Source organism: Sus scrofa, chromosome 6, assembly GCF_054392235.1.
Source record: "Sus scrofa isolate SSC_HxYL_T2T_F1_AM1 chromosome 6, Sscrofa_HxYL_maternal_Yorkshire_Landrace_v2.0, whole genome shotgun sequence".
NCBI lineage: Eukaryota > Metazoa > Chordata > Mammalia > Artiodactyla > Suidae > Sus > Sus scrofa.
The window spans coordinates 66,997,364-67,019,697 of record NC_139388.1 but is presented as its reverse complement, the minus strand read 5'-3'; the positions used below and the strand labels follow the sequence as shown (position 1 = coordinate 67,019,697).

The following is a 22,334-nucleotide window of genomic DNA, read 5'->3' as shown; positions in this document are numbered from 1 at the left end:
ACTCATATTCCAGCATTGTGATTAGGAAAGATGAAACTGACTGATATAGCCCTAACTGATGGCTGGTGAACAAACCCAGCCAATGAAGTTTAAATATGGGTTCTAGTGAGAGTGACAAGTCACTGTTTAAGGATTGTGGGTATCAGGGCGACTGCTGTTAGTGAATTCAGGGTTCAGTGAAATTCTATAGACCGCCTTTAGGTTAAATTTTATAAAAACGAAAACTTATTAAACACCAGGATGAAGAATCAATTTTTTTAAAAAGCAGTTCATGAGATTAAGTTGTTCATTTCTCAAGATAAATCTTTTTTTTTTTTTTTTTCGGCCATGCCTATGGCATTTGGAAGTTCCTGGGCCAGGGACTGAGCCTGTGCCACAGCAGGGACCTGAGCCACAGCCGTGACAACATTGGGTGCTTAACCCACTGAGCCATGGAGGAACTCCTCAAGAGAAAAATCTTATAAAACATAAGGTACCAATGTGTAGCTTAACAAAGGAAAAAAATCTTTTTGTGAAACAGCAACACCTGTATTCCTAATGCCTGTGAGTCCTTTAGAAAACCTCACAGCAAGAACGGAGCAGCAGAAGCCAACTTAGAATCTGCAGAACTCCATGGATGGGACTTTCCATTTTGAGTCTTCCTACACAAATCTTGTCAACTCCAATGCATATAAAGATTAATTTATAAAATCTGTTTATAGTATATGGATACTTTGTCATATAGAATTCACATCTGTGAGGCTGGTGGCCATTTACCTTGAGCATAGAATTTACACACAAATCAGAAAACTTTGTATTGAAAGAGTTGAGTAGTCGTGGTGATTCCAAAAAGATGCCACTCTCATATTTGCCACTGTCTTTTTAGGAAACGTCAGAGTAAACTTGCACCATTCATAAGCACATCCCCCCCACCAAGAATGTTCTGACTGCGTGGTTTTTTTTGTTTGTTTTTTTTGTTTTGTTTTTTGCCTTTTTGCCATTTCTTCAGCCACTCCCATGGCATATGGAGGTTCCCAGGCTAGGGGTCTAATCGGAGCCATAGCCACCAGCCTACACCAGAGACACAGCAACACAGGATCCAAGCCGCGTCTGCAACCTACACCACAGCTCACGGCAATGCCGGATCCCCAACCCACTGAGCAAGGCCAGGGATTGAACCCGCAACCTCATGGTTCCTAGTCGGATTCGTTAACCACTGCGCCACGATGGGAACTCCTGATTTTTGTTTTTTGAAATGCATTTGTTGAATTTCTCACAACTTTGAAAATGTCTGGTTTGGATTAGGGTGAATCCTTAGAAGCCACCCCAGACCCATGTCTTTTTCCATTTCTCTTTTGTAGGTTCTACAATGAGGCCTTAGCGGGCACTCATGGCAGAAGGTCCTCAACAGTGACTAACTCCACACAACCCTACTGGCTGGATGATCTGATATCCAGGGATGGAGGACCAAGAACTCGGTATTCCCACAATCATTTCCATCAGTATGAACTCTGAGGGATTCTGAGCAATGTGATGTGTGTGAAGACTTGTGTATGTTTGTGCTGTTTCTCAGGGGTGTGATTGGGTCATATCTAGTAAGCAGTGTGCTATGGCTTAAGGCTTTCCCGTGTCCCAGCACATGTGGAGTGGCACTACCCAGTATGAGTTCTCTGGTGCTTGGTAAGGGAGGAGCTGTGTGTGAAGGCTTTCCCACAGTCCCTGCACTCATATGGCTTCTCTCCCGTATGGATCCTCCGGTGCTGAGTGAGGTGGGTGCTCTGCCTGAAGGATTTTCCGCAATCCTGGCACTCATAGGGCTTTTCCCCTGTGTGTGTCCTCTCATGCTGGCTGAGTGAAGAGCTGTGGCTGAAGGATTTTCCACATTCATTGCACCCATAGGGCTTTTCCTTGGTGTGAATCCTCTGGTGTTCTATGAGGAGGGAGCTCTGGCTGAAGGCTCTGCCACACTCATTACACTCATAGGGCTTCTCTCCTGTGTGGATCCGCTGATGCTGAAAGAGTGGAGCCAGCTGGCTGAAGGCTCTGCCACACTCGTTACACTCGTAGGGCTTCTCCCCGGTGTGGATCCGCTGATGTTTGGTCAGAGACGAGCTGTGGCTGAAGGCCTTGCCACAGTCACCGCACTCATAAGGTTTCTCCCCAGTATGGATCCTCTGATGTTGAGTGAGGTGTGTGCTCTGCCGGAAGGCCTTCCCACACTGACTGCATGCATAGGGCTTCTCCCCCGTGTGTGTCCGTTCATGCTGGCTGAGTGACGAGCTGTGACTGAAGGTCTTCCCACACTCATTGCACCCATAGGGCTTCTCTCCTGTGTGGATCCTCCGATGCTCGGTCAGGAGCGTGCTTTGGCTGAAGGCCTTGCCACACTCGCTGCACTCATATGGCCGCTCGCCTGTGTGTGTCCTCTGATGCTGAATCAATGGTGTGATCTGGGTGAAGGCTTTTCCACATGCTTGGCACTCATATGGTTTCTCCCCAGTGTGGATCCGCTGGTGTTTGGTCAGGGATGAGCTGTGGCTGAAGGCCTTGCCACACTCTCCACACTGGTAGGGTTTCTCTCCAGTGTGGATTCGCAGGTGCTGGGTGAGGTGGATACTTTGTCGGAAGGCCTTTCCGCACTGACTGCATGTGTAGGGCTTCTCACCCGTGTGTGTCCGCTCATGTTGGCTGAAGGAGGACCTAAAACTAAAGGATTTCCCACATTCACTGCACTTGTAGGGCTTTTCACCCGTGTGAGTTCTCTGGTGCTGGGTCAGTGGGGCAGTTTGGTTGAAGGTCCTTCCACACTGAGTGCATTTGTAAGGCTTCTCACCAGTGTGGATTCTCTGGTGTTTGCTAAGTGCTGAGCTATTTCGGAAGCCTTTCCCGCATTCGTGACATTCATAAGGTCTTTCTCCCGTGTGTGTTCGGTGATGTTCAATGAGTGCTGAGCTGTGACTAAAGGCCTTTCCACATTCCTGACATTTGTAGAATTTCTCTTTTGCAGAGATTTTCTGCTGAGCATTTGAGTGCAGAGTCCCCCTTTTTCCATGTGTTCCCCACATGGGAGGGCCTTGCCTTTCAGGAGTCATTGGTTGAATTGGGAGATCAGGGCTCAGACTCAAGGTGTCCCCAAACCCATTCCCCTGCTGCTGCTCCTGAGTGGGTGTCTTCACAGGCATGAAGGCCATGTGCACCGCATGGCTGTCTGGCCTCTTGCAACTTTGCTCCCAGGGGCCCTCAGCATCTTCACCCTTAGAGTGCCACAGACTTTCCCAGAGGAAGCTTTTTACCAGGGCATTGCTGGGTATTTCTTCAGTTATGTCTTGCTTTGCAGTTGATAGTTTGGTTTGGGGTCTAGCTTCCAAGTCTGAAAGAAACAGAAAAATGGAAATGTCCCTGAATCCCAGTTCTAGGAGAAGAGTTTAGGGTGGGTGGGTGGATAGAAGAATAAAACCGATGCTTTTGAAAGGTCCAAGGCACACATATTTTCCCATTAAAAATACGTTTTTGCAAATCAGAAAAGGAATAGGAGAGAGGGGGAGAAGCAGAGTGCTGAGGACAGAGCAAGCATCCAGGGAAACTGGACAGACACCCCAGGGCCTGGAGTACCCCCAGCCCAGAACAGAGCTCAGTGGACATGCTGAACAAACACGTTTCCTCCTCCTCCTTCCTTCTGGCCCTGGTACCCCGCCCTCTGCACAGCCATGACCTCAGTGTGTGCCATCCCCACCTTGACACCAGGCTGGCCTAAAGGTGTGATATAAGCACCTTTCCCATTTATGGTACACTTTAGTGAAAAGTTAAGAAAAAAAAAAGTCAAGCCAGATGTGTTTGGTGGAACAGTAGCTCCCAATCATGTCCACGTTGTAATCCCTGGAGCCTTGAATATGCTATAGCTTTGCACGTCAAGGAGGCATTAGGCTGCTCGTCATCTGCGATCACCATGGCTTTCTGGAGCCACTCCAGGGTAACCACTAGAGTTCTTCAATATGAATGAGAGAGGCAGGAGGGACATGAAGTGAGAAGGCGTGACCAGCCTTTGTTGACTTTGAAAATGGACAGCACTGTGTGTCAGGGGGTGTGGGCAGCCTCTAGAAGGGGCACAATGAAAGGAAATGGGAAAAAAAAAAAAAAAAAAAAAAGGGAATGGATTTTCCCACACCCTCCAGAAGAACACTTCTCTGCTGAGATGGTGACTACAGCCCAGGAAGACCCATTTTGTACTTCTAACCTCTAGAACTGTTAGATAATTTGCGTCACTAAGTTTATGATCATTTGCCACAGCACCAATTGGGAACTAATATACTAAGTAAGAGCTAGTTGTTATTTGAGGCTAGGGAGACCTTGTTGTGACTCCCTTCTTGGGCCCTGGCAGTGGGCAGCTGCTTAAACGGGGTCAGCGCTAGATGCCAGAGGGCGGGACCCTCCCCTCCCACTCCCAGCAGAGCTGCCTGCTGGTCTCCAGAGCTGGATGAGAGGAATGAAGAGGAGGGCCACCCAGCCAACCTACAGGCACTTGGAAGAGCCCAGCCTGGATCCACTGGATCCACTGGCCCACAGAGGCCAGAATTATCAGTGATTGACATAAACCAGAGACTGCAGTGCTTATTACACAGCCAGAGCTGCCTGCTGCACCTCACGGAGCCTTGTGCTTGCTGTGTCCTCTGCCCGGAGTTCTGTTCTCCCAGACTGGTTCACGGGCGAGCTGTCCGCACTGGTTCAGGCTTCAGCTCACATGCCACCTTTGTGGAGAGCTAGCCCTCATTTCTCCTCGGTCCTTGCCTCAGTCCTAGCTTCTGCCTCGTCTCTGCTTCCATTTCTCAGCATTCCTTGTAATCTGCTATCATCTTGTTCGCTGTTGTTATCATCATGTTAGCTACTGATCGTGTACCCCTCCCTCAGCAAGCATGTAAGTTCAGTGATGCTGGGAACTTGGCCTCACCGAGAGCACAGTAGGTGCCGGGTGAGTGTTCCCTGAAAGACCAAGCAGTCAGTTTGCTCTGAGGAATCCAAGAGCGTTTGCGGGGTGAATGGGCCTTCACCTCACCGAGCACACACCTCAGGGCCTCCCTCGTCCACCACCCACAGCACCACCTCCTACTCCAGCAGGGAGATGCCAACTGGCTTGGGGAGCCAGTGTCCTGCTCAGGGGCAGACTGATGGTGTGAGCATGTGTCCCAGGACCCTCCTCAATGCTCTGCCCACTTCTTGTTCAGTTTTCCAGGACCCAAGCAGCTAGGGTTCCCCGAGAGCCCACAGTTGTGGTAACAGCCCCCAACATTCCTAGGGACACCTCCCCACTCAGTCCCTGACCCCATCCCAGGCCCCAAGATGGCCAGTCAGGGCTCTGCTCCTTGCCTTGCCTGCTAGCAACAATGACCAGCGTGGAGGGGACCTGGCTGCCAAACCGAGACCACGTGGGCCTTGGATGGGTGCCCAGGACATAGACCCCACCTCTTCTGCTGGTCTCAAATGGGGTAGAGGTCCCCTGGTGGCTGTCCTGTCACCTTCGGAGGGGCCCATCTGTGAATGGAGGCAGAAGGGGGTGGGGGTGGGGGTTCCCAACAGCACCATAGGAAGATGCGGGTCTACCCTTCAATTCTGTGGTCATGGGACCCTATGTCCCTTTTACTTGTATGTATGGCTTTCTGCTTCTGGCATTGCTAGGAGGATCTGTAATTCGCAATCAAAACATCCTAAGTGATATTCCCTGAAGCCCCAGACACTTCCCAGGAATCTGCTCTTAAGGCCTAGATCTACTCCTACTTCTATCCCAGGAAAGTTGGAATCTGTGCCGGGGGCAGATCAGGGGCATGGGGGTGGCCTCACCCACAGAGACCAGAAGCCCAAAGGTCTCCAGCATCACATCTCGGTACAAGGTCCTCTGGGCTGGCTCCAGCTGCCCCCACTCCTCCTGGGTGAAGTCCACGACCACGTCCTCAAAAGTCACTTGCTCCTGAAACATCACACACAAGTGTCCTCAGTGTCCCCAGGGTGGCTGCTTGTGGGAGCAGCTGGTGAACAGGGACATCGGCCAAGTGTGTGGGAGGGTCTGGGGATCTGAGTCAGGTTTTTCCTGTGGGACTTGGGGCCCTGCAGGGGGAAAGTCGCATGAAATAAGACAGGCTGCTGAGGAGTCAACAGTGAAGGGGAGGTGTGTTCCGCTTGCATGGGGGGTCCCCCAAAGTGGCAGCTGTGTCTGGGCAGTGGGGCAGTGGGGAAGGAGCATCTGGAACACTGTCAGGTTAGAACCCTGCCTCACCCTTTGGCCAAAATATAACATCCTGATGGATCCCAGATGTATATATAATGAATGAAACAAAGCCCTTGAAACGGAGATATTAGGGGAAAAAACCTCAGTAGAGGTGATCTTTCTAATGATGACGCGAAACCCAGATGCTCCTTTCTACCCACGTCAGTTATCTAGTGACGTAAACAAATACCGCAAAGCTAGTGTCTCAAAGCAACACCTGTTCAGTGTCCCATAGTCCTGTGGGCCGGAACTCCTGAGCAACCTGGGTGAATTCCCTGTTCTAAGACAAGGGGTAAAAATCTGCTTCCAGACCCGTTCTTGTTGTTGGCAGAAATCAGCCCCGCGGGACTGCGATCCCTGATTTCCTGCCGGCAGCAGCCAGAGGCCACTCTTAGCTCCTGGAAGCCACCCCCTCCATGGACCGCTTACAACATGCACATTGGCTTTCTCCCAGGGAAGGCAGAATGTGTCTCTCCACCTTTGCAGCCAGCCAGGGGAGGCGCTGCGTTACAAAGGCCGCGCGTGATCTGGGCAGGTCTGTCCAGACAGTCTCCCTTTGCTCAGGCCGATCGAGTCATACAGCATAACAGAGTCGCAGCAGTGCTGTCTCGTCAAGATAACGGCTGCCGGGAACACGCCGGGCACGTCCGCGAGGAGGGCAGCCTCAGAATTCCAGTCAGGATACTCCTCTCCAGAAAAGTAAGTGAGACAGTCGACTAAATTACAGTGTATGCACTGCAGAAACTACTCTAAGTCTTAAGAAGAAATGGCCAACTGGAAAGCGTATGCACTTCAGAAACACCACCACTCCCATCGTGCCACCTGTGAAGTATATATGCAGCATACAATGTACTTGGGGTACTAACTTCTTTCCTTAATATGTAAAAGCTCCTACAGATCAGTAAGACAACGAGACAGACCGGAGCCAGGAGAAAGCCCATTTCCTCAGGGAAGCGAAGGCCACTCCTGTTTGCTGGGTGTGTGGGACATGCCTCCTCTGTGACCTGTGGGGTCTGGACTGGACAGCAGGGGATAATGGCCTCTGTCTGGCCACATGGGAGTCAAGATGGTAACAGCTGACATACAGATCATGTCTCGGGGCTAAGCACTGGGATGCGGTGGTTGAGGATTGCTATGGCAGACCCACACGGCACCAGACGTAAAACCATGTGCAGCAGGCCAACAGGAGCTCAAGGAAATAGCTCAGCTTAAGACTAGGTCCTAATATAGGAAGGAAGAACCCAAATGAATTAGGAAGAGAAAGATTGCTCAGAAAACACACTGGTGATACCTGGTTAGCCTGGTGAGGGGAAAATATACCTAAATAATCTTCACCTTTCACTATATCCTGGAATATAGTCTAGATGAGTTGTTAAAGATTAAAAACAGACTCAATAAGACCATCTCCCATACTGCCCATGCCAGGCCCTGGACCAACATTTCATCACATTTAATCTAACCTGCAATCTTGTGGGAGGGTTCATGCTGCTATGAGCCCATTTTACAGACATGGGATAGTGTGTCTTGCCAAAGTTATAAAGCCAGTAAGCAGGAAGTCCGAGGATTTAACCTGGGCAACTTTATTAAGAATCTGGGGGTTCTCATGTGGAGCAGCAGATTAAGAATCCAATGTCACTAGAGCAGCTTGGTTCGCTGCTGTGGTGCAGGTTTGATCCCTGGCCTGGGAACTTCTACATGCCTTGGGTGTGGCAAAAGAACAACAACAAAAAAAAGAATCTGTTCACTATGCAAAGTCAATTCAAGTACATGAAGATCATGCGTAAGTGGGGAGTCACTGTGGTAGTGGGAGCATTTCACAGCAGTGGGCACACCAGGGCCACTGGCTCTCTGTTTGTAGGGGGAAATCAGTAGATACCTACCTCACACCATGAATAAAAATAAATTCCAGAAATATTAAAGAGATTAATACGAAAAAGAAATCTGGAAAAGTATAGGCCATTAATTTAATAAACGGGAGGTAGACCAAATCCTCACAAATAAAACATAAGCCACGAAAAGTCAGAAAGAAGAAAAATGAGTGTTGTAGGCAGAACTGTGTCACTGCCATCCCTGAATTACATGGCAAGAAGGATATTAAAATGAGATCATCCTGGAATATCCCAGGGAGCCCAACATAATCACAAGGGTCTTTCAATGGGAAAGAGGCAGAAAAGTCAGGCTCACAGGCATGGGACACGAGGAAGACAACTGGCCAAAGCTGGCTGTGAAGACAGAAGGAGGCCAGGAGCCAAGGAACGTGGGGGGCCTCCGGAAGCTGTGGATCCCCCCTCCAGCCTCCAAAAGGAACACAGCCCTGCCGACACTCTGATTTTAGCCTAACGAGACACATTTCAGACTTCTGACCTCTGGAACTTATCATGAGTTTGTGTGGTTTTAAGCCAGGTTTGTTGGGATTTGTTGCTGACTCAACAGGAAAATAATACATTCAGCAATCACAATTCATGCCCTAGATGACAGTCATTCAGAGGATCAGTGGCCAGCACATGTGAAGAGCTGACCAATCAGTAAGTGAAAAGCAAACCACAGGACAGAAAGCCTGGCCCTTCAGAGAAGAGGACGGCTTAGTACCCAGGCATGGATTCCTTTGACAATTGGTGGGTTTTTAAAAGATGCACACGTTTGTTATTCTGGCAATTCCACTTCCCTCCACATCCCCCCGCCCAGAAACCTTGCTCCTCGGCTGCATTGTCTGCACCTAACAGGCACCTGGTAACAGGTTCACCCACAAGGTGGAGAAATCCACAGCCAAGCACAAGACAGGGGCACCGACACTCAAGGATGGGGAAGAGCCTTTCAGGGGGGAAATTAAACGAAACGAAACAGAGCTTTAATTCCCAATTAATTTAATTCTGGCACTGCTGGATCCTCAACCCGCTGAGCAAGCCTAGGGATCGAACCTGCATCTTCAATGACACTATGTCAGGTTCTTGACCCCTGAGCCACAACGGGAACTCCGCCTGACATTTTTATAATGAGAATATCATTACAGGGTTGTGTGGCCTTAAAAAAATCAGCCAAATCATCAACCTAGAAATCACCATGAAAGATATCAGGGTTTTGACACATGAAGAACTTTAAATTTGTGAACCTTAGAAAAAAAAGAGCAGACACACAGACGGTACTGAGAGAAGCACATGGATTGGTCACATAACCCGAGGCCTCGGGTGACCACATAACTCCAACCACTGTTCACGCAGGGAGGATGCCAGTGAAACCAAAATCACCTGGGGAGAAAAAGGCTGAGCCAGGATTTGAACTTGGGTTGTCTGGGTCCAGCGTCCCCCCTGTTGGCCATGAGGCTGAGCCACCTCCCACAAAGACAAATGAGAGAAAAAGACACAGGGGACTGGAATGGGGCTTCTGGGCCCTGTGGGCAGGCAAGGAACCCACACCCTCCTAGCCGGTTCCTCCCTGGACAGAACAGGACCCCTGAGATGTCACAGCCGCATCACCTAAGGGAGGGGCTGGGAGCGTCCCCTGCCTCAGCCGGACCATCCACTGGTGTCCACAGATGCAGTCACCAGCTGCACACTCCCATAAATGTACCCTGTGCATAAGCAATGCCTGTGCGCACAGAGAAGGGCGGAGGGGAGAGAGCAAAGAGCCAAGGCCAGGAAAATGAAATGGATGGTGGTCTCAAGTGGCAGGACCCCTGAGGACTGTTCGTCTTTAATATGGGGCATTTAAGTACTGGAGGAATAGAACTACCATATGATCCAATGACTCTACTCCTGGGTATACAGCTGAAGAAAACGGAAAAACTAATTTGAAAAGATACATGCATCCCAATGTTCACAGCAGCATTATTTACAACAGCCAAGACCTGGAAGCAACCTAAGTGTCCATCAATAGATGAATGGATCAAGAAGATATGGTACATATACCATACGACTCAGACATAAAAAAGAAGGAAGCAATGCAATTTGCAACAACATGGATGGAACTTAGTCTCAGAGAAAGACAAGCACTAGATACCATCACTTATAATGTGGAATCGAAAAAAATAAATGAATACAACAAAACAGAAACAGATTCACAGATGTTGAGTACACACTAGTGTTAGCAGTGGGGAGGGGGAAGAGGAGAGGGACAAGATGGGGCGGAGATGAAGAGGCACAAACTACTAGGTATAAAATAAGCTACAAGAATAACTACAGCACAGGGAACTAGCCAATATTTATAACCATAAATGGAGTATAGCCCATAAAAACACTGCATCACCATGCTGTACACCTGCAGCCGATATCATACGGGAAATCAACTACGCGTCGATAAAACAAGTAAATATTGGGGGAGAAGGACAATCGTCCAAGGGAAAGCCTGACCCACTCCCGGGGCGCTTCCCATCAGCTCACGCTCGCATGTCTTTTCTGATATCCTGACACATGCGGCCGCGCCTTCCGTGATCAGGTGCAGAATTTATGACCTTCAAGCTGCGTTAGGCTTGGGCACAGACCCCCGCCGCCGTGGGGTTTTCGTCTCCCAGAACCAAGTGCTGCGGCCGGCCAGGGAGGCAGGGGCAAGGTCGGCGGACTGTGGCCGCATGGAGCGGAGTTGGGGACACAAGGGTGCCCACAAGCCGGACTCCGGCCCACCAGGCAGGATGCACTGCTGCTGGAACGTCTCCTGTTAGTGAGTGTCCGGGGTGGGGGGGCAACACTGTGAAGGGCTGGCCCTGGACCCATGGTGTGGATTCAGACCCTGGCCCCAGATATCTTTTCACTGTGTGGCGTCTCTCTGTCCTCATCTGCAAGTTAGCAGGAGCTCTGAGACGTCTGTGGGAGGACTGTGGGAACTCACAGGACGTGTGTACCCTGGGTCTGGTGCATAGTGGGTACTTTCCCTGCAGAGCCAGCACTCAAACAGCTGTGCAGGGGCCAGGGAGGTTTTGATTCCCTGTTTGCTCACACTTTCCAGACTCCATAGGTCTCACTCAGTGTTTATCTGTGGAGTCAGGACTACTGAGCACAGGCTGCCCTTCTGGGCACAGAGGCTATGGAGACAAGCTACATGCCCCTACCTCATGCTGGTCGTGTGCTAGCTGCAGGGTCGGGGAGCTGGCAAAAATTACAATCCCAGCAGGGGTCAGCGCCCTGGAGCAGATGGAGGGACGCTGCTGGGGCAGCCACACAGACCAGGAGGACAAGCCAGGAAGGCAGCAGGACACGTGTTGGGCGCCGGGGACCAGAGGAGGCAGGTGGTCTGAGCCGGGCCAGGCCTCCTGAGCTCAGGCCTGGCTCAGCCACCCCCAGTGGCATGACCTGCTCTGTGCCTTGGTCTCCTCATTCCCCTGCTCCTCGCATGGGACTGATGTGGGGATCGAATACGGGGACCTGTGTCCAGCACTGACCCCAGAGTTTGGAACATGCATCATTCTGCCCATTCACTGAGCACCTACTGTGTGCCGGGCCCCTGCAGCTGGCCTAGGAGACCTTGTTCTTGGTCCTCATAACACACGTGTGCCTGCTCTTCATGTGACGTGCCTGGTGTGCTCCCACCTCCAGGCCTGTGCTCGTGCTCTTCCCTCTGCCCGGAGCATTCTTCCTGTGCACCCCAACCTCAGCCTCCCTTCCTGCAGGTCTCTGCTTGGGGGCCGCTTCCTCGGGGAAGCCTCTGGGGCTGTACCAATGACTGCCTGGTCCCCAGACCCACCCTTTTCTGGGCCTCATTTCTCTGCCCAACGCTCGGCAGGTGTACATTCCCCTGACGGTTGGTGAGCACCACAGGGATGGAGATTTCTGCTCACCTCTCTGTTCCTGCACCCGCAGTACCTGGAATGGCTCCTGCTACATGGCAGGTGCTTGGTACGTGTCTGCCAAGTGACTGGATGCAGAGAGTGAGCTGGGAGAACAGGCCCAGGACCCTGTGCTAAGAAAGCGCCAGAGCCACGTCAGGGATGGATGCGCAACGGCGGCCAGGGTGGCATGGGCGGATCCAAGAGGTCTTCTCAGAGGTGATGGGGGGAGATCTGGAGGATGGGGGGCTGACTTCAGCACATTTCTGGCAGGAGGTGGGGTGAGTGCAAAAGCCCTGAGGGCAGAATGAGCCCAGGGGGGCACAGGTCAGAGCTCGTGAGGCCTGAGTGTGAGGGTGGCGGGGTACTCACCGGGTCCCTGGCAGGGAGGAGCCTGGCAGTCATTCCCTCTTCCCCGGGCCTCTCGCAGGAAGAGCCAGCTCCTCCGCAGGCTGTTCTGGGGGGAAAGGGGATGTGAGAGACTGGGCAGGCGATGGTGGTCAGCAGGGACCCCAGGTCCTGGAAGCACTGTATGCAGGGAGAAGAGAAGGGGTCCAGCAGCCGAGCCAGACCCAACCACAGTGAAACCTCAGCTTGGCATCCTCTGCGCTCCTGCTGTGCGCCCAGGCGCTGCTGAAGGGTGAGCTCAGATCTTCCTTACCCCACCCTCCACAGACAGGAGAGCTGGCAGCCAGGGGGGACAAGGGGCACAGCCTGGGTTGCACAGATGATTCCCAGATGACGACGCTTTCTGTTACTGTGACGGAGGGCCAGACTGCGCTGGGGACTCACGAACTGGTTCCCTCTCCCACAAAAGCAGGGTGGTGACCCAGCACAGAGCTTAAGGGAATAAGAACGTGCAAAAGGCTGAAACTGGAGTTCAGCAGGCAGCAGGATGCACAGGGAGGGGGGTGCTGCTGGGAGGGGAGCCTCCAGCTTCAGTGATCAACTATTTAGCATGTAATACGTGCACGATCCTATTCCCAGTGATTTACAAGCTCCTCCGTGGCTGACTGCCCAGACAGAGACACAGGCCAAAGGCAGGGCCTGTTTGCCTTCTCTGTGCCGCCCTGGGATCACCCTGCTGGCGCACCCGACTCTGCCCCATCCTGCTCGTGCCCTGCTGTCGTCATTGCAGTTTCCTGGATGGGAGTTATGTTGTTCAGTGATGTTTTATGGGCTTATCATCATCTCCCTGACTCGCCTGTGGCGTCCGGGGCGGAGACAATGTTGAAAGTACTGGGATATGAGATGGGGCCTGGCACCCCGGATATCTAAACACCTGCTTATTGAATTAATGAAGGTGCCAAGATGGTGCCTGGCATGCAGTTGGTGCTCAGTAAGATTTTAATATAATGAGTCTGTTTCTGTTTCCTGTGTCCCAGGCGGCTAGGGTCAAAATCTGGTGCTTGGGGTCTTCCTCATCTTCATCCCTTAGGGACAGAAGCCTCTCAAGAAGGCGAAGCTTCAGAGATGACATCATGGTGGTGTCTCAGCACTCCCCACCCTCCAAACCCTAGACATCCCGCCCTAACAGGGGAGGGATGCAGGTCAGGTTGGCTCCAGGCTTTGTAGAGTCGGGCCAGCTACTCTTTCTCTGGGGCCCCTGAATCCTCATACCGCAATCCCTTAAGCCAAAGCCAGGACCCAACCCCTCCTCTCAGAGCCTGGGACCCCCACCTCCCAAACCAAGCCCCGCCCACTCGGCCCCGCCCACAACACCCCCCCCCCCCCCCCGCAGCGACCCGCCCGGAGCCAAAGCAGTAAAGGGACTCGATACAGACGCGCGTGGCTGGATGCACACACGGGCCAGGACCTCAGAGAAGACCCTGCACCCACGCCGAGACCCTGCCTCGGCCTCCCCCGCCCCGGCCACCCCCAATCCCACTTACCCGTCGGACGGAGGACAAAGGCCGTGGCCGCCATGCACCCTCTGAGTAAAGGTGCCGAACTACACCTCCCAGAGGGCGGCGCGCGCGCTTCCGGTCGCCTCCCTGCTCGCCCCGACCCCGCCTGGAGGCTGAGGCTGAGGGACTTGGGTTCCGAGCTCCGCCTGGTCTCCCACCCCGGACCCTCCCATGCTGCCCTCCTAGGAATGGATTACGAAGTCCACGTCCACCGCGGGCCGGGACTCGGCCTGGGTCGGCGGGCGTCGAACTACATACCCCAGAGGGCGGCGCCTGTGCTTCCGCTCGCCCGCGCCCGGGGCCCAGGCTGCGGGAATCCGATTCCCAGCTGGGCCCAGCAGATCCCGCGGGCAGCTGCCTGGCGGCTCACCCCGGGCCTCCCTCGCCGCGCTCTTTCGTGCAGGGTCAGGGTGAAGGCCACGCCCACCGCGGCCCGGGACCGCGCCTGCGCGAGGTGGGGGCCGTGAACTACGTCTCCCAGAGGGCGGCGCGCGGCTTCCGTGCGCGTCTGTTCCCGCCTCTCGATTTTTGACAGGTCAGGAGTTCGAGTCCTGATGCCTGTTCTTATGTCACCTTCGTAAACATTCCCTCCCTGTCGCTTCGTGTGGAGACTTGTGTTTGCCATCCCGGGCCTCTTCCAGCGAGTGACTTGCTAGGGGACTGAGAGGGGTCATGGAGGGTCAGGAGTGAAAAGGAGCAATGCCTGGATGAAATGTATTGTAAGAGACCCCTTTGTCCTTCCCACCTCTTGCTCCACCCCTGGGACCCGGGGGCAGCAGAAATGTGGAGGTGTGCAGCTGCGAATCCAGTGACCTCCACCGGTGTGTTATTTCTTTAAAAATAACCCAAAGCCAGCCTTTCAGGAGGTTAGGCTCTGAGATGGCTGCGTGGCGGGTACCTCGGTGTTCACTGCAACACTTTCTGTAGTTTTCTAGGCTCAAAATATGTCATAGAAGAAGCAAAAATGTTGCCTTGGAAGATGGTTTGGGAGTCCCTTAAAAAGTTAAACATAGAGTTTCTGTCCTGGCTCAATGGTTAATGAATCTGACTAGCATCCATGAGGACACAGGTTTGATCCCTGGACTTGTTCAGTGGGTTAAGGATCCAGCATTGCCATGAGTTGTGGTGTAGGTCGCAGATGTGGCTCAGATCCTGTGTTGCTGTCGCTGTGGCATAGGCTGGCAGCTGTAGCTCCGATTTGACCCCTTTGACTCCTAGCCTGGGAACCTCCGTATGCCACGGGTGTGGCCCTAAAAAGCAAAACAAAACAAAAACCCCAAAACGAAACCTCTTCTGGTTTTTGTAGGTTGGCTCAGAGTTGAGGTGCTCCTTGAGTGCTCAGCCATGCCATTTACAACTATGCTTGAGCTTTCGCTTTCTGCTTCCATGGAGCCTGCAGATCAACTAGAGATGAACGCTTAGGAACGTCTCCTGTTTCCCACCATGTGTGTAGCCCTTGGAATATGCATGGCCTACCACATACTGGACCACAGTGTTCCACTGAATGGATGGATCCTGTCAAACCCTTTTCCCATATGTGCCTCTTTCCACATGCACCAATCCAAATGCTGTAGGTGCAGCCCTCAAAAGACACACACACAAAAAAAGATAAAAAAATAGTTTAGACACGTCACTAAAACAAACAATTATAACCCACAATAAACAACATAGCAAGTCTTGAAGTGGAGGGATAATCTGGTCTCCAGGGTTGACACATTGAGTCACCAAATATTCAAAATATCCCGTTTCCAGCGACAATTTAAGAGGCATCTAGAGGCATAAGAAAATATGATTTATTCACGGGAAAAAAAGAAACGACCAGAAACGGTCCCTGAGGAAGCTCAAACATTGGACTTAACTAGTCAGAAGCTTTAAATCAACTTCTTAAATATACCCAAAGAGCTAAAAAAAACCCAGGAGAATGATGTTCTCAACAAATAGAGGAACCGAATAAAGAGGTGTCAGTTGTAAAATGAACCAAACAAAATTCTGGAACAGAAAAGTACGATAGCTGGCCTGAAAAACTTGTTAGAGGGGTTCAATAACAGATTTAATCAGGCAGAAGATAGTATTGTAAACTTGAAGATAGAGCAATTCAAATGATACAGTCCAAGGAGCAGAGAGGAACAAAGCAGGGAAAGAAATGAACAGAGCTCAAGGGACCTGTGGAACCCATAAAAGACACTACCAGACACAATGGGAATCTTTGAAGAAGAGGGCAGAATGAGGGGTAAAAATATTTGAAAAAATAATGACGGAAAACTTCCTAATATAGATGAAATACAGGAATCCTCACCTGCAGGCTGCACGAGTGCCCCAAGGGCCAGAGGCAAATGCTCTTAGGCCCCTCTGCCCTGGGACAGGGAGTTCCCAAGGCCGCTTTTCCTGCCTTGCATGCACAATGCTCCAGGGACCCAGGAACCCAGTGCCTTCCAGCTTTTACAAGCTAGGCTTGCACTTCTGCAAAGCCGAGTGTGTTGCCGGCGTCCCCAGCAGTGTGCAGAAATGGGAACCCTTTTTTCTGTAAACTGCAAGTCTTTCCTGAGCAAGGGCCTGGACACGCTCTAATGGAAGCACCTGTGCGGGGCCCTGAGGGATTGACCTGCTCCAGATGCTACGGTGGGCACCCTGGGAACAATGACCACGTGCACGATGGATAAAAGGCCCACTGATGACCCCGTGGACCTGAGGCACTGGCCAGAGGAGGGTGCACTCCTGGATTTTGCTCCTGGTGTGCCCTCTGCCTGGCATTCCCCTCCCAGGAACTCCCTGACACCCCTCCCCTAGGCTGCCCTGTCCCAGGGCGCCTCCTGGGTCTCATCGTCCACGTGTGCTTGGGGGGCCTCCCGGCATCCTGTTCTGCCTTGGTGTTGACAGGACTAGGAAAGAGAGAGCTCTGCTCCAGGCGCCGGCCCTAGAGGATGGAAGCTCGCTGCCGGGGTCACAGGGGGAAGAGAGCAGAGGACAAAGTCTGAAGTCGCTTTGGGGAACGGGGAGCCTAGAGAGAGGGCGGGGTCGGAGCTGCTCTCCGCAGAGCTCTCCTGGACACCCACTGTGTGGCCGCTGCAGGCCCTGGTGTCCAGCTGCACAACAGCCTGAGTCTGGGACCCGGTCTGCACCCTTTGGACCCACTGCAGAGGGGAGGGACTAACGACCCCGGGGTTCCCTGGGGGCCCCGAGTAGGGGGCAGCATCTTCTGCAGGGAGAGCGGACAGACGCAGCGCCCTGGGCCATAGACACGTGGTAAAAGGAAGCGCTCTTCAGTTACTGAGGGGCCAGGGCGCTGAGGCGGAGGCGTGCAGCACGGTGACATTGCTGTAAAGGACAAAAATGAGAGACTCAGGTACATGGGCCTCACGTTGGGCCAGACATGGGCAGGAAGAGGGTTCGCTGGGGAGGGCTCGGTGCTGCGGTCGGAGATGGGCATGGGGACTGGAGCCGGGATGGCCGCTGGGAGCAGCCCTGGGTGGATGCCACACGGTGAGTCCCGGAGGAAAAAGAGGTGATCCTTGGGCACCTGCTCCCAGGCACCCGGGCCCTTAACAAGGTGTGTCCTCACCTTCCTGCTGTGACATCTGGGAGGGCCTCTACCAGGCCAGTGGCCTCCCTGCAGGGGCCGGGGGGCCACGGCTACACCCCGGCTCTCATCTTACTGGGCCATGCGCCCAGGAACTGCTCCAGCACCACCAACTCCAGCATCCGCTCCTTGGTGCGGACCTCAGGCCCAGCCACTGGCCGCACAGCATCCAGAGCTGGCGCAGCATGAGAGGCGGCCCCCCGACCTTGCGGCACTGGCACTGCTGGAACGCAGGTTCTGGACCTTGGTGTCCCCGGGGGCTGGCCAGCTGAGGAGGGGGGTCTGTTTTGTTCACTGGGAGCCGGGGTCTGGGGGTTCCTGGGGGAGGCGAGGCTTTGGCCAGGGGGAGCACCTCTCTGGCCTCGGGCAGTGAGCAGTGGGTGGCATCTCAGCACAGTCCCACTGGCTCCAGGCAGACCCAGGTGTCAGCAGGTGGATGCATTCAGCAGTCGAGGGCTTGCAGAGGGGGGCAGGTGCAAAGCAGCCACATCAGAGGGCCTCCCTCCCTGCTGGGGACGCCTCCTTGGGACTTACCTCTGGTGCCCCACGGAGCTGACCTAGCCTCCCCGCTCTGCTCTGGCCTCATCTCCATCCCTGTGCCTCAACTCCAGGGCTTTGTTGTGTTGAAGCAGAGGCACCGGTCACCCCAGGGCCTTGGCACCTGCTGTTCCCCCTGAACTCTTCCCAGATGTTCGTCCTAGCGCAGGTGTCCCCGCAATGGGGAGGTCTTCCTAAGTGCTCTGGTTTCAGGTGACGGCCCTTGTCCCTCCGTTCTCACTGTGCTGTCCTCACAACCCTCACCCCTTCCTGGGTTTAGTATCTGTCTGCCCCTTGTTCACGGAGGAGCTGGGGGAACCAGGATTCCTGCCCTGTTGGAGCTGCCACTGCTCTCCAGCAGAACCCCTTGGACACTGGAGAAGTTCTCCCTCTGTGCCATCCGACACAGGGGTATCAACAGAGACCATGCCTGACACACCTGATCTTGGACTTTCAGCCTCCATAACTGTGAGAAAATTAATTTCTCCTGTTGAGAGATTTCCTGTTGTGGCGCAGCAGAAACGAATCCGACTAGTATCTGTGAGGATGCAGGTTCCATCCCTGGCCTCGCTCAGTTGGTTAAGGACTCGGTGTTGCTACGAGCTGTGGTCTAGGGCACAGACTCGGCTTGGATCCAGCATTGCTGTGGTTGCAGTGTGGGCAGCGGCTGCAGCTCTGATTTGACCCCTAACCTGGGAAATTCCATATGCTGCAGGTGTGGCCCTAAAAAGAGAAAAAAAAAAAAAAAAAAAGGCAGTGGGGAAGGGGGAAAGGCAATGAAAAAACAGCTTTGTGCATGTTCTAAGCTTCCTACAGTGGACTCTAAATGAAGAAAATGTTAAAAGTTATAAAAATTAGGAGTTCCCATCATGGCTTAGTGGTAACAAATTAGACTAGGCTCCATGAGGATTCGGGTTTGATCCCTGGCCTTGCTCAGTGGGTCAAGGATCTGGCATTGCCGTGAGCTGTGGTGTAGGTTGCAGACGCGGCTCGGATCCCTCGTTGCTGTGGCTCTGGCGTAGGCCGGCGGCTGCAGCTCCAATTCGACCCCTAGCCTGGGAACCTCCATATGCCGAGGGGGCAGGTCAAGAAAAGGCAAAAAGACCAAAAAAAAAAAAAAAAATTAAAATGAGCAGAGTTTTTTTTTTTTTTTTTTTTTTTTTTTTGTCTTTTTGCCATTTCTTCGGCCACTCCTGTGGCACATGGAGGTTCCCGGGCTAGGGGTCGAATCGGAGCTGTAGCTGCCAGCCTACGTCAGAGCCACAGCAACGCAGGATCCGAGCCACGTCTGCGACCTACACCACAGCTCACGGCAACGCCGGAACCTTGACCCACTGAGCAAGGGCAGGGATCGAACCCGCAACCTCATGGTTCCTAGTCGGATTCGTTAACCACTGCGACACGACGGGAACTCTTTTTTTTTTTTTTTTTTTAAAGTAGTAATGGTGCTCTATTATAGAGTACTATGCCGACCCCCTGATGAAAATACAGACTGGCACAGCCTTTCTCTTGGGAAGCACTGTGGTGGCTTGTATATCAAGAACATCTGCTGTCCTTGAAATCCTTTCTGGCCCCCTGGGGAAAGGCCTGGTTTTGTTGCTGTGGTGGGTTTGGTTAAAAAAAAAAAAAAAAAAAAGAACATCCCAGGGAGTTCCCGTCATGGCTCAGTGGTTAACAAGCCTGACTAGGATCCACGAGATATGGGTTCAATTCCTGGCCTCGTTCAGTGGGTTACAGATCTGGCGTTGCTGTGAGCTCTGGTGTAGGTCGCAGGTGTGGCTCGGATCTGGCGTTGCTGTGGCCTTGGCGTAGGCCGGCAGCTACAGCTCCCATTCAACTCCTAGCCTAGGAACCTCCATATGCCGAAAGTTCGGCCCTAAAATGACAAAAGACAAGTAAAAAGAAAAAAGAACATTCCAGAAGTTCAAAGTATGTGAAATTTATCTGAAATTTTTTTTTTAAGGGCTGCACCCATGGCATATGGAAGTTCCCAGGCTAGGGGTCAAATCAGAGCTATATCCATCAGTCTATGCCGAAGCCACAGTAATGGCAGATCTGTGAGCTTCCACCACAGCTCACGGTAACACTGGATCCTTAACCCACTGAGTGAGGCCAGGGATCGAACTTTCATCCTCATGGATACTAGACAGGTTCATTACCACTGATTCAGTACAAAAGTGTCCAACAGGGAGTTCCCATCGTAGCTCAGCAGAAATTAATCTGACTAGCATATATGAGGATGCAGGTTTGATCCCTGGCCTTGCTCAGTGGGTTGCTGTGAGTGGTGGTGTAGGTCACAGATTCAGCTCAGATCCCTTGTTGCTGTGGCTGTGGTGTAGGCCAGCGGCTGCAGCTCTGATTCAACCTCTAGCCTGGGATCCTCCATGTGCCATGGGTGCAGCCCTCAAAAGACCAAAAAAAAAAAAAAAAAAAAAGCTGTCCAACTGTCAATCTTGGCAGGATCAATTACCCTCCCATGCTTATGGTGAAGCCTAAACGACTGAGATACAGGAAATACGCAGTGATGTTGTGACAAGCTCAGGGGAGGCACAGATGGGATGTGGGGACGGTAGGACGTGTAGGAGAAAGATGCCAAATCACAAGAGGATCCTGAAAAGGGACACCAGGAAAGAGGCCCAAGGGTGGCCAGCCGAGTGCTCTGCATGGCTCGTATTTCCCGAGTCTCCCCAGATGATAGCCTGATGGTGCGCCACCACCACGGAGGGAAACAGAGAGCAAGAATGCTTAGGACTGTTAATGACATGGGAGAATGCTTATGATGTGACAGGCAGAGCATTCGCTCTGGCTTCCTTCTTGGTCCTCTGGTGCGTTTTCCACATTTAGGGAAGAAGGAGAGGTATACAGGTGCAGACAGGACTACTCAGGAGGACTGTGCTCGGCCAGCAACCTGCCAGCCTGCTTCTCGACACCCCGATGAACAACCAAGGGGCACTGTCCTCCCTGCTGAGACCACAAGCAGAGACACTAATCTTAAACTGCTGTGGCACTTTCATGTCTGCGTTGATGAAACAGGGGCCATCGTGCAGCCCAGTGGGTTCCAGTCCCTCCGCTCTGCGGTCTCAGGCCTCACCCTTCTCTTTATGGTGCTTGGGGAGGTGGCCGCAGGCAGAGTCCAGGGAGAGGATCTGCAGCCTCTCTGCAGCCTCCAGAGCCCCGGAATGAAGTCTACTGGGGAGAAGCCAAGTTCACAGGGCTTCTGGAGTCAAGGGACTTCCTAAATGTGGGGGGAAGCTTGAGGAAGGTGTACTCGAGGAGAATCTGGGCCCACATGGAGACGCGGTGGTGGTCTTGGGCCCTGGGGAACCACTTTTGGGGCCCTGGGATCGATGTTGAAGGGTGTTCTCTGTTCACCTGGGGCGGGCAGTGAGATCTGCAGTTCTAAGGGTGGGGGGCTTTGGCACTGGCAATGGACCCTCCGCAGAGGGTAGATATTCCTTAATGGGTGAATGTGTCTGAGATGGGGCCCCCAGGGGTGGGGAACGTTGTTTTTTTGTTTTGTTTTGTTGTTGTTGTTGCTATTTCTTGGGCCGCTCCTGCGGCATATGGAGGTTCCCAGGCTAGGGGTTGAATCGGAGCTGTAGCCACCGGCCTACGCCAGAGCCACAGCAACGCGGGATCCGAGCCGCGTCTGCAACCTACACCACAGCTCACGGCAACGCCGGATCGTTAACCCACTGAGCAAGGGCAGGGACCGATCCCGCAACCTCATGGTTCCTAGTCGGATTCGTTAACCACTGCGCCACGACGGGAACTCTGGAACTTTGTAATTAAACAGATAAACGAAGAAAGCGGCGGGGACGGGGGGTCGATTCCTTTACTGGCTGAGAATGTGTGTGTGTGTGTGTGTGGGGGGGTGACAGCGGGCCTTGGTGCAGCTTAAAAAGTGGGGTGTGGGTCCTGGGACGCTGGCTGGTGTGGGAAGGGAGGACTGGGCTACGTGGGGTCTGGAGTGAACAAATGACAGAAAAGGGGGGCTTTCTGTCCCAAACTGATGACAGGATGCCAACTGGGAGCTCAAGTTTGGGGAGAAGGTGTGCCCCGGCCCCCGCCCACATTGATGGGGGTGCGGACGGGGGCTGGGGGCTTGTCGCGATGGAGGCCTCTCCACGCTTCCCACAATGATGAGGGGGCGACTGTTGGGGCTGGCGGCTTGGCCAGAAGGGGCGCCCCAGCATTCTCCCCTCATTGGTGCTTGGGGGAAGGGGTGCTCCGGCGCCACCCGCAGACTTCAGTGCCCCCTCGGGACCTCAAAAGCCACGCGTTGCCTCCGAGCCTTGCGAGTTCCTCATCCCCGAGTCCCAG

General features: G+C 53.1%; 3 protein-coding genes across 16 annotated transcripts in view; 1 reads left to right on the top strand and 2 right to left on the bottom strand.

The window, feature by feature from the left end:
• The window catches only part of LOC110261339 (zinc finger protein 444), a 996,914-nt gene that overhangs the window by 374,683 nt on the left and 599,897 nt on the right, over nucleotides 1–22,334 (bottom strand). The window lies entirely within an intron of this gene.
• Nucleotides 1–22,334, top strand: part of LOC110261340 (uncharacterized) — a 70,924-nt gene that overhangs the window by 23,072 nt on the left and 25,518 nt on the right. Inside the window, exon 3 of the mRNA XM_084965690.1 lies at nucleotides 1,341–1,457. Within this exon, the coding sequence (XP_084821816.1) occupies nucleotides 1,341–1,457 (117 nt within the window). The remainder of the gene's footprint in view (nucleotides 1–1,340; nucleotides 1,458–22,334) is intronic.
• ZNF135 (zinc finger protein 135) lies at nucleotides 197–14,318 on the bottom strand. Of its 14 annotated transcripts, none has more exons than XM_084962358.1 (4): nucleotides 13,883–14,318; nucleotides 12,363–12,518; nucleotides 5,812–5,938; nucleotides 197–3,349 (listed from the first exon to the last, which is right to left on the bottom strand). In XM_084962358.1, exons 2-4 carry the CDS (start codon nucleotides 12,393–12,395, stop codon nucleotides 1,632–1,634), a joined length of 1,878 nt encoding a protein of 625 aa, XP_084818484.1. In that variant the 5' UTR covers nucleotides 12,396–12,518; nucleotides 13,883–14,318; the 3' UTR covers nucleotides 197–1,631. The 14 variants fall into 14 exon arrangements, with proteins under 14 accessions (XP_084818484.1, XP_020953025.1, XP_013854354.1 ...); XM_021097366.2 differs by having other exon boundaries at nucleotides 12,363–12,447; XM_013998900.3 differs by having other exon boundaries at nucleotides 12,363–12,442.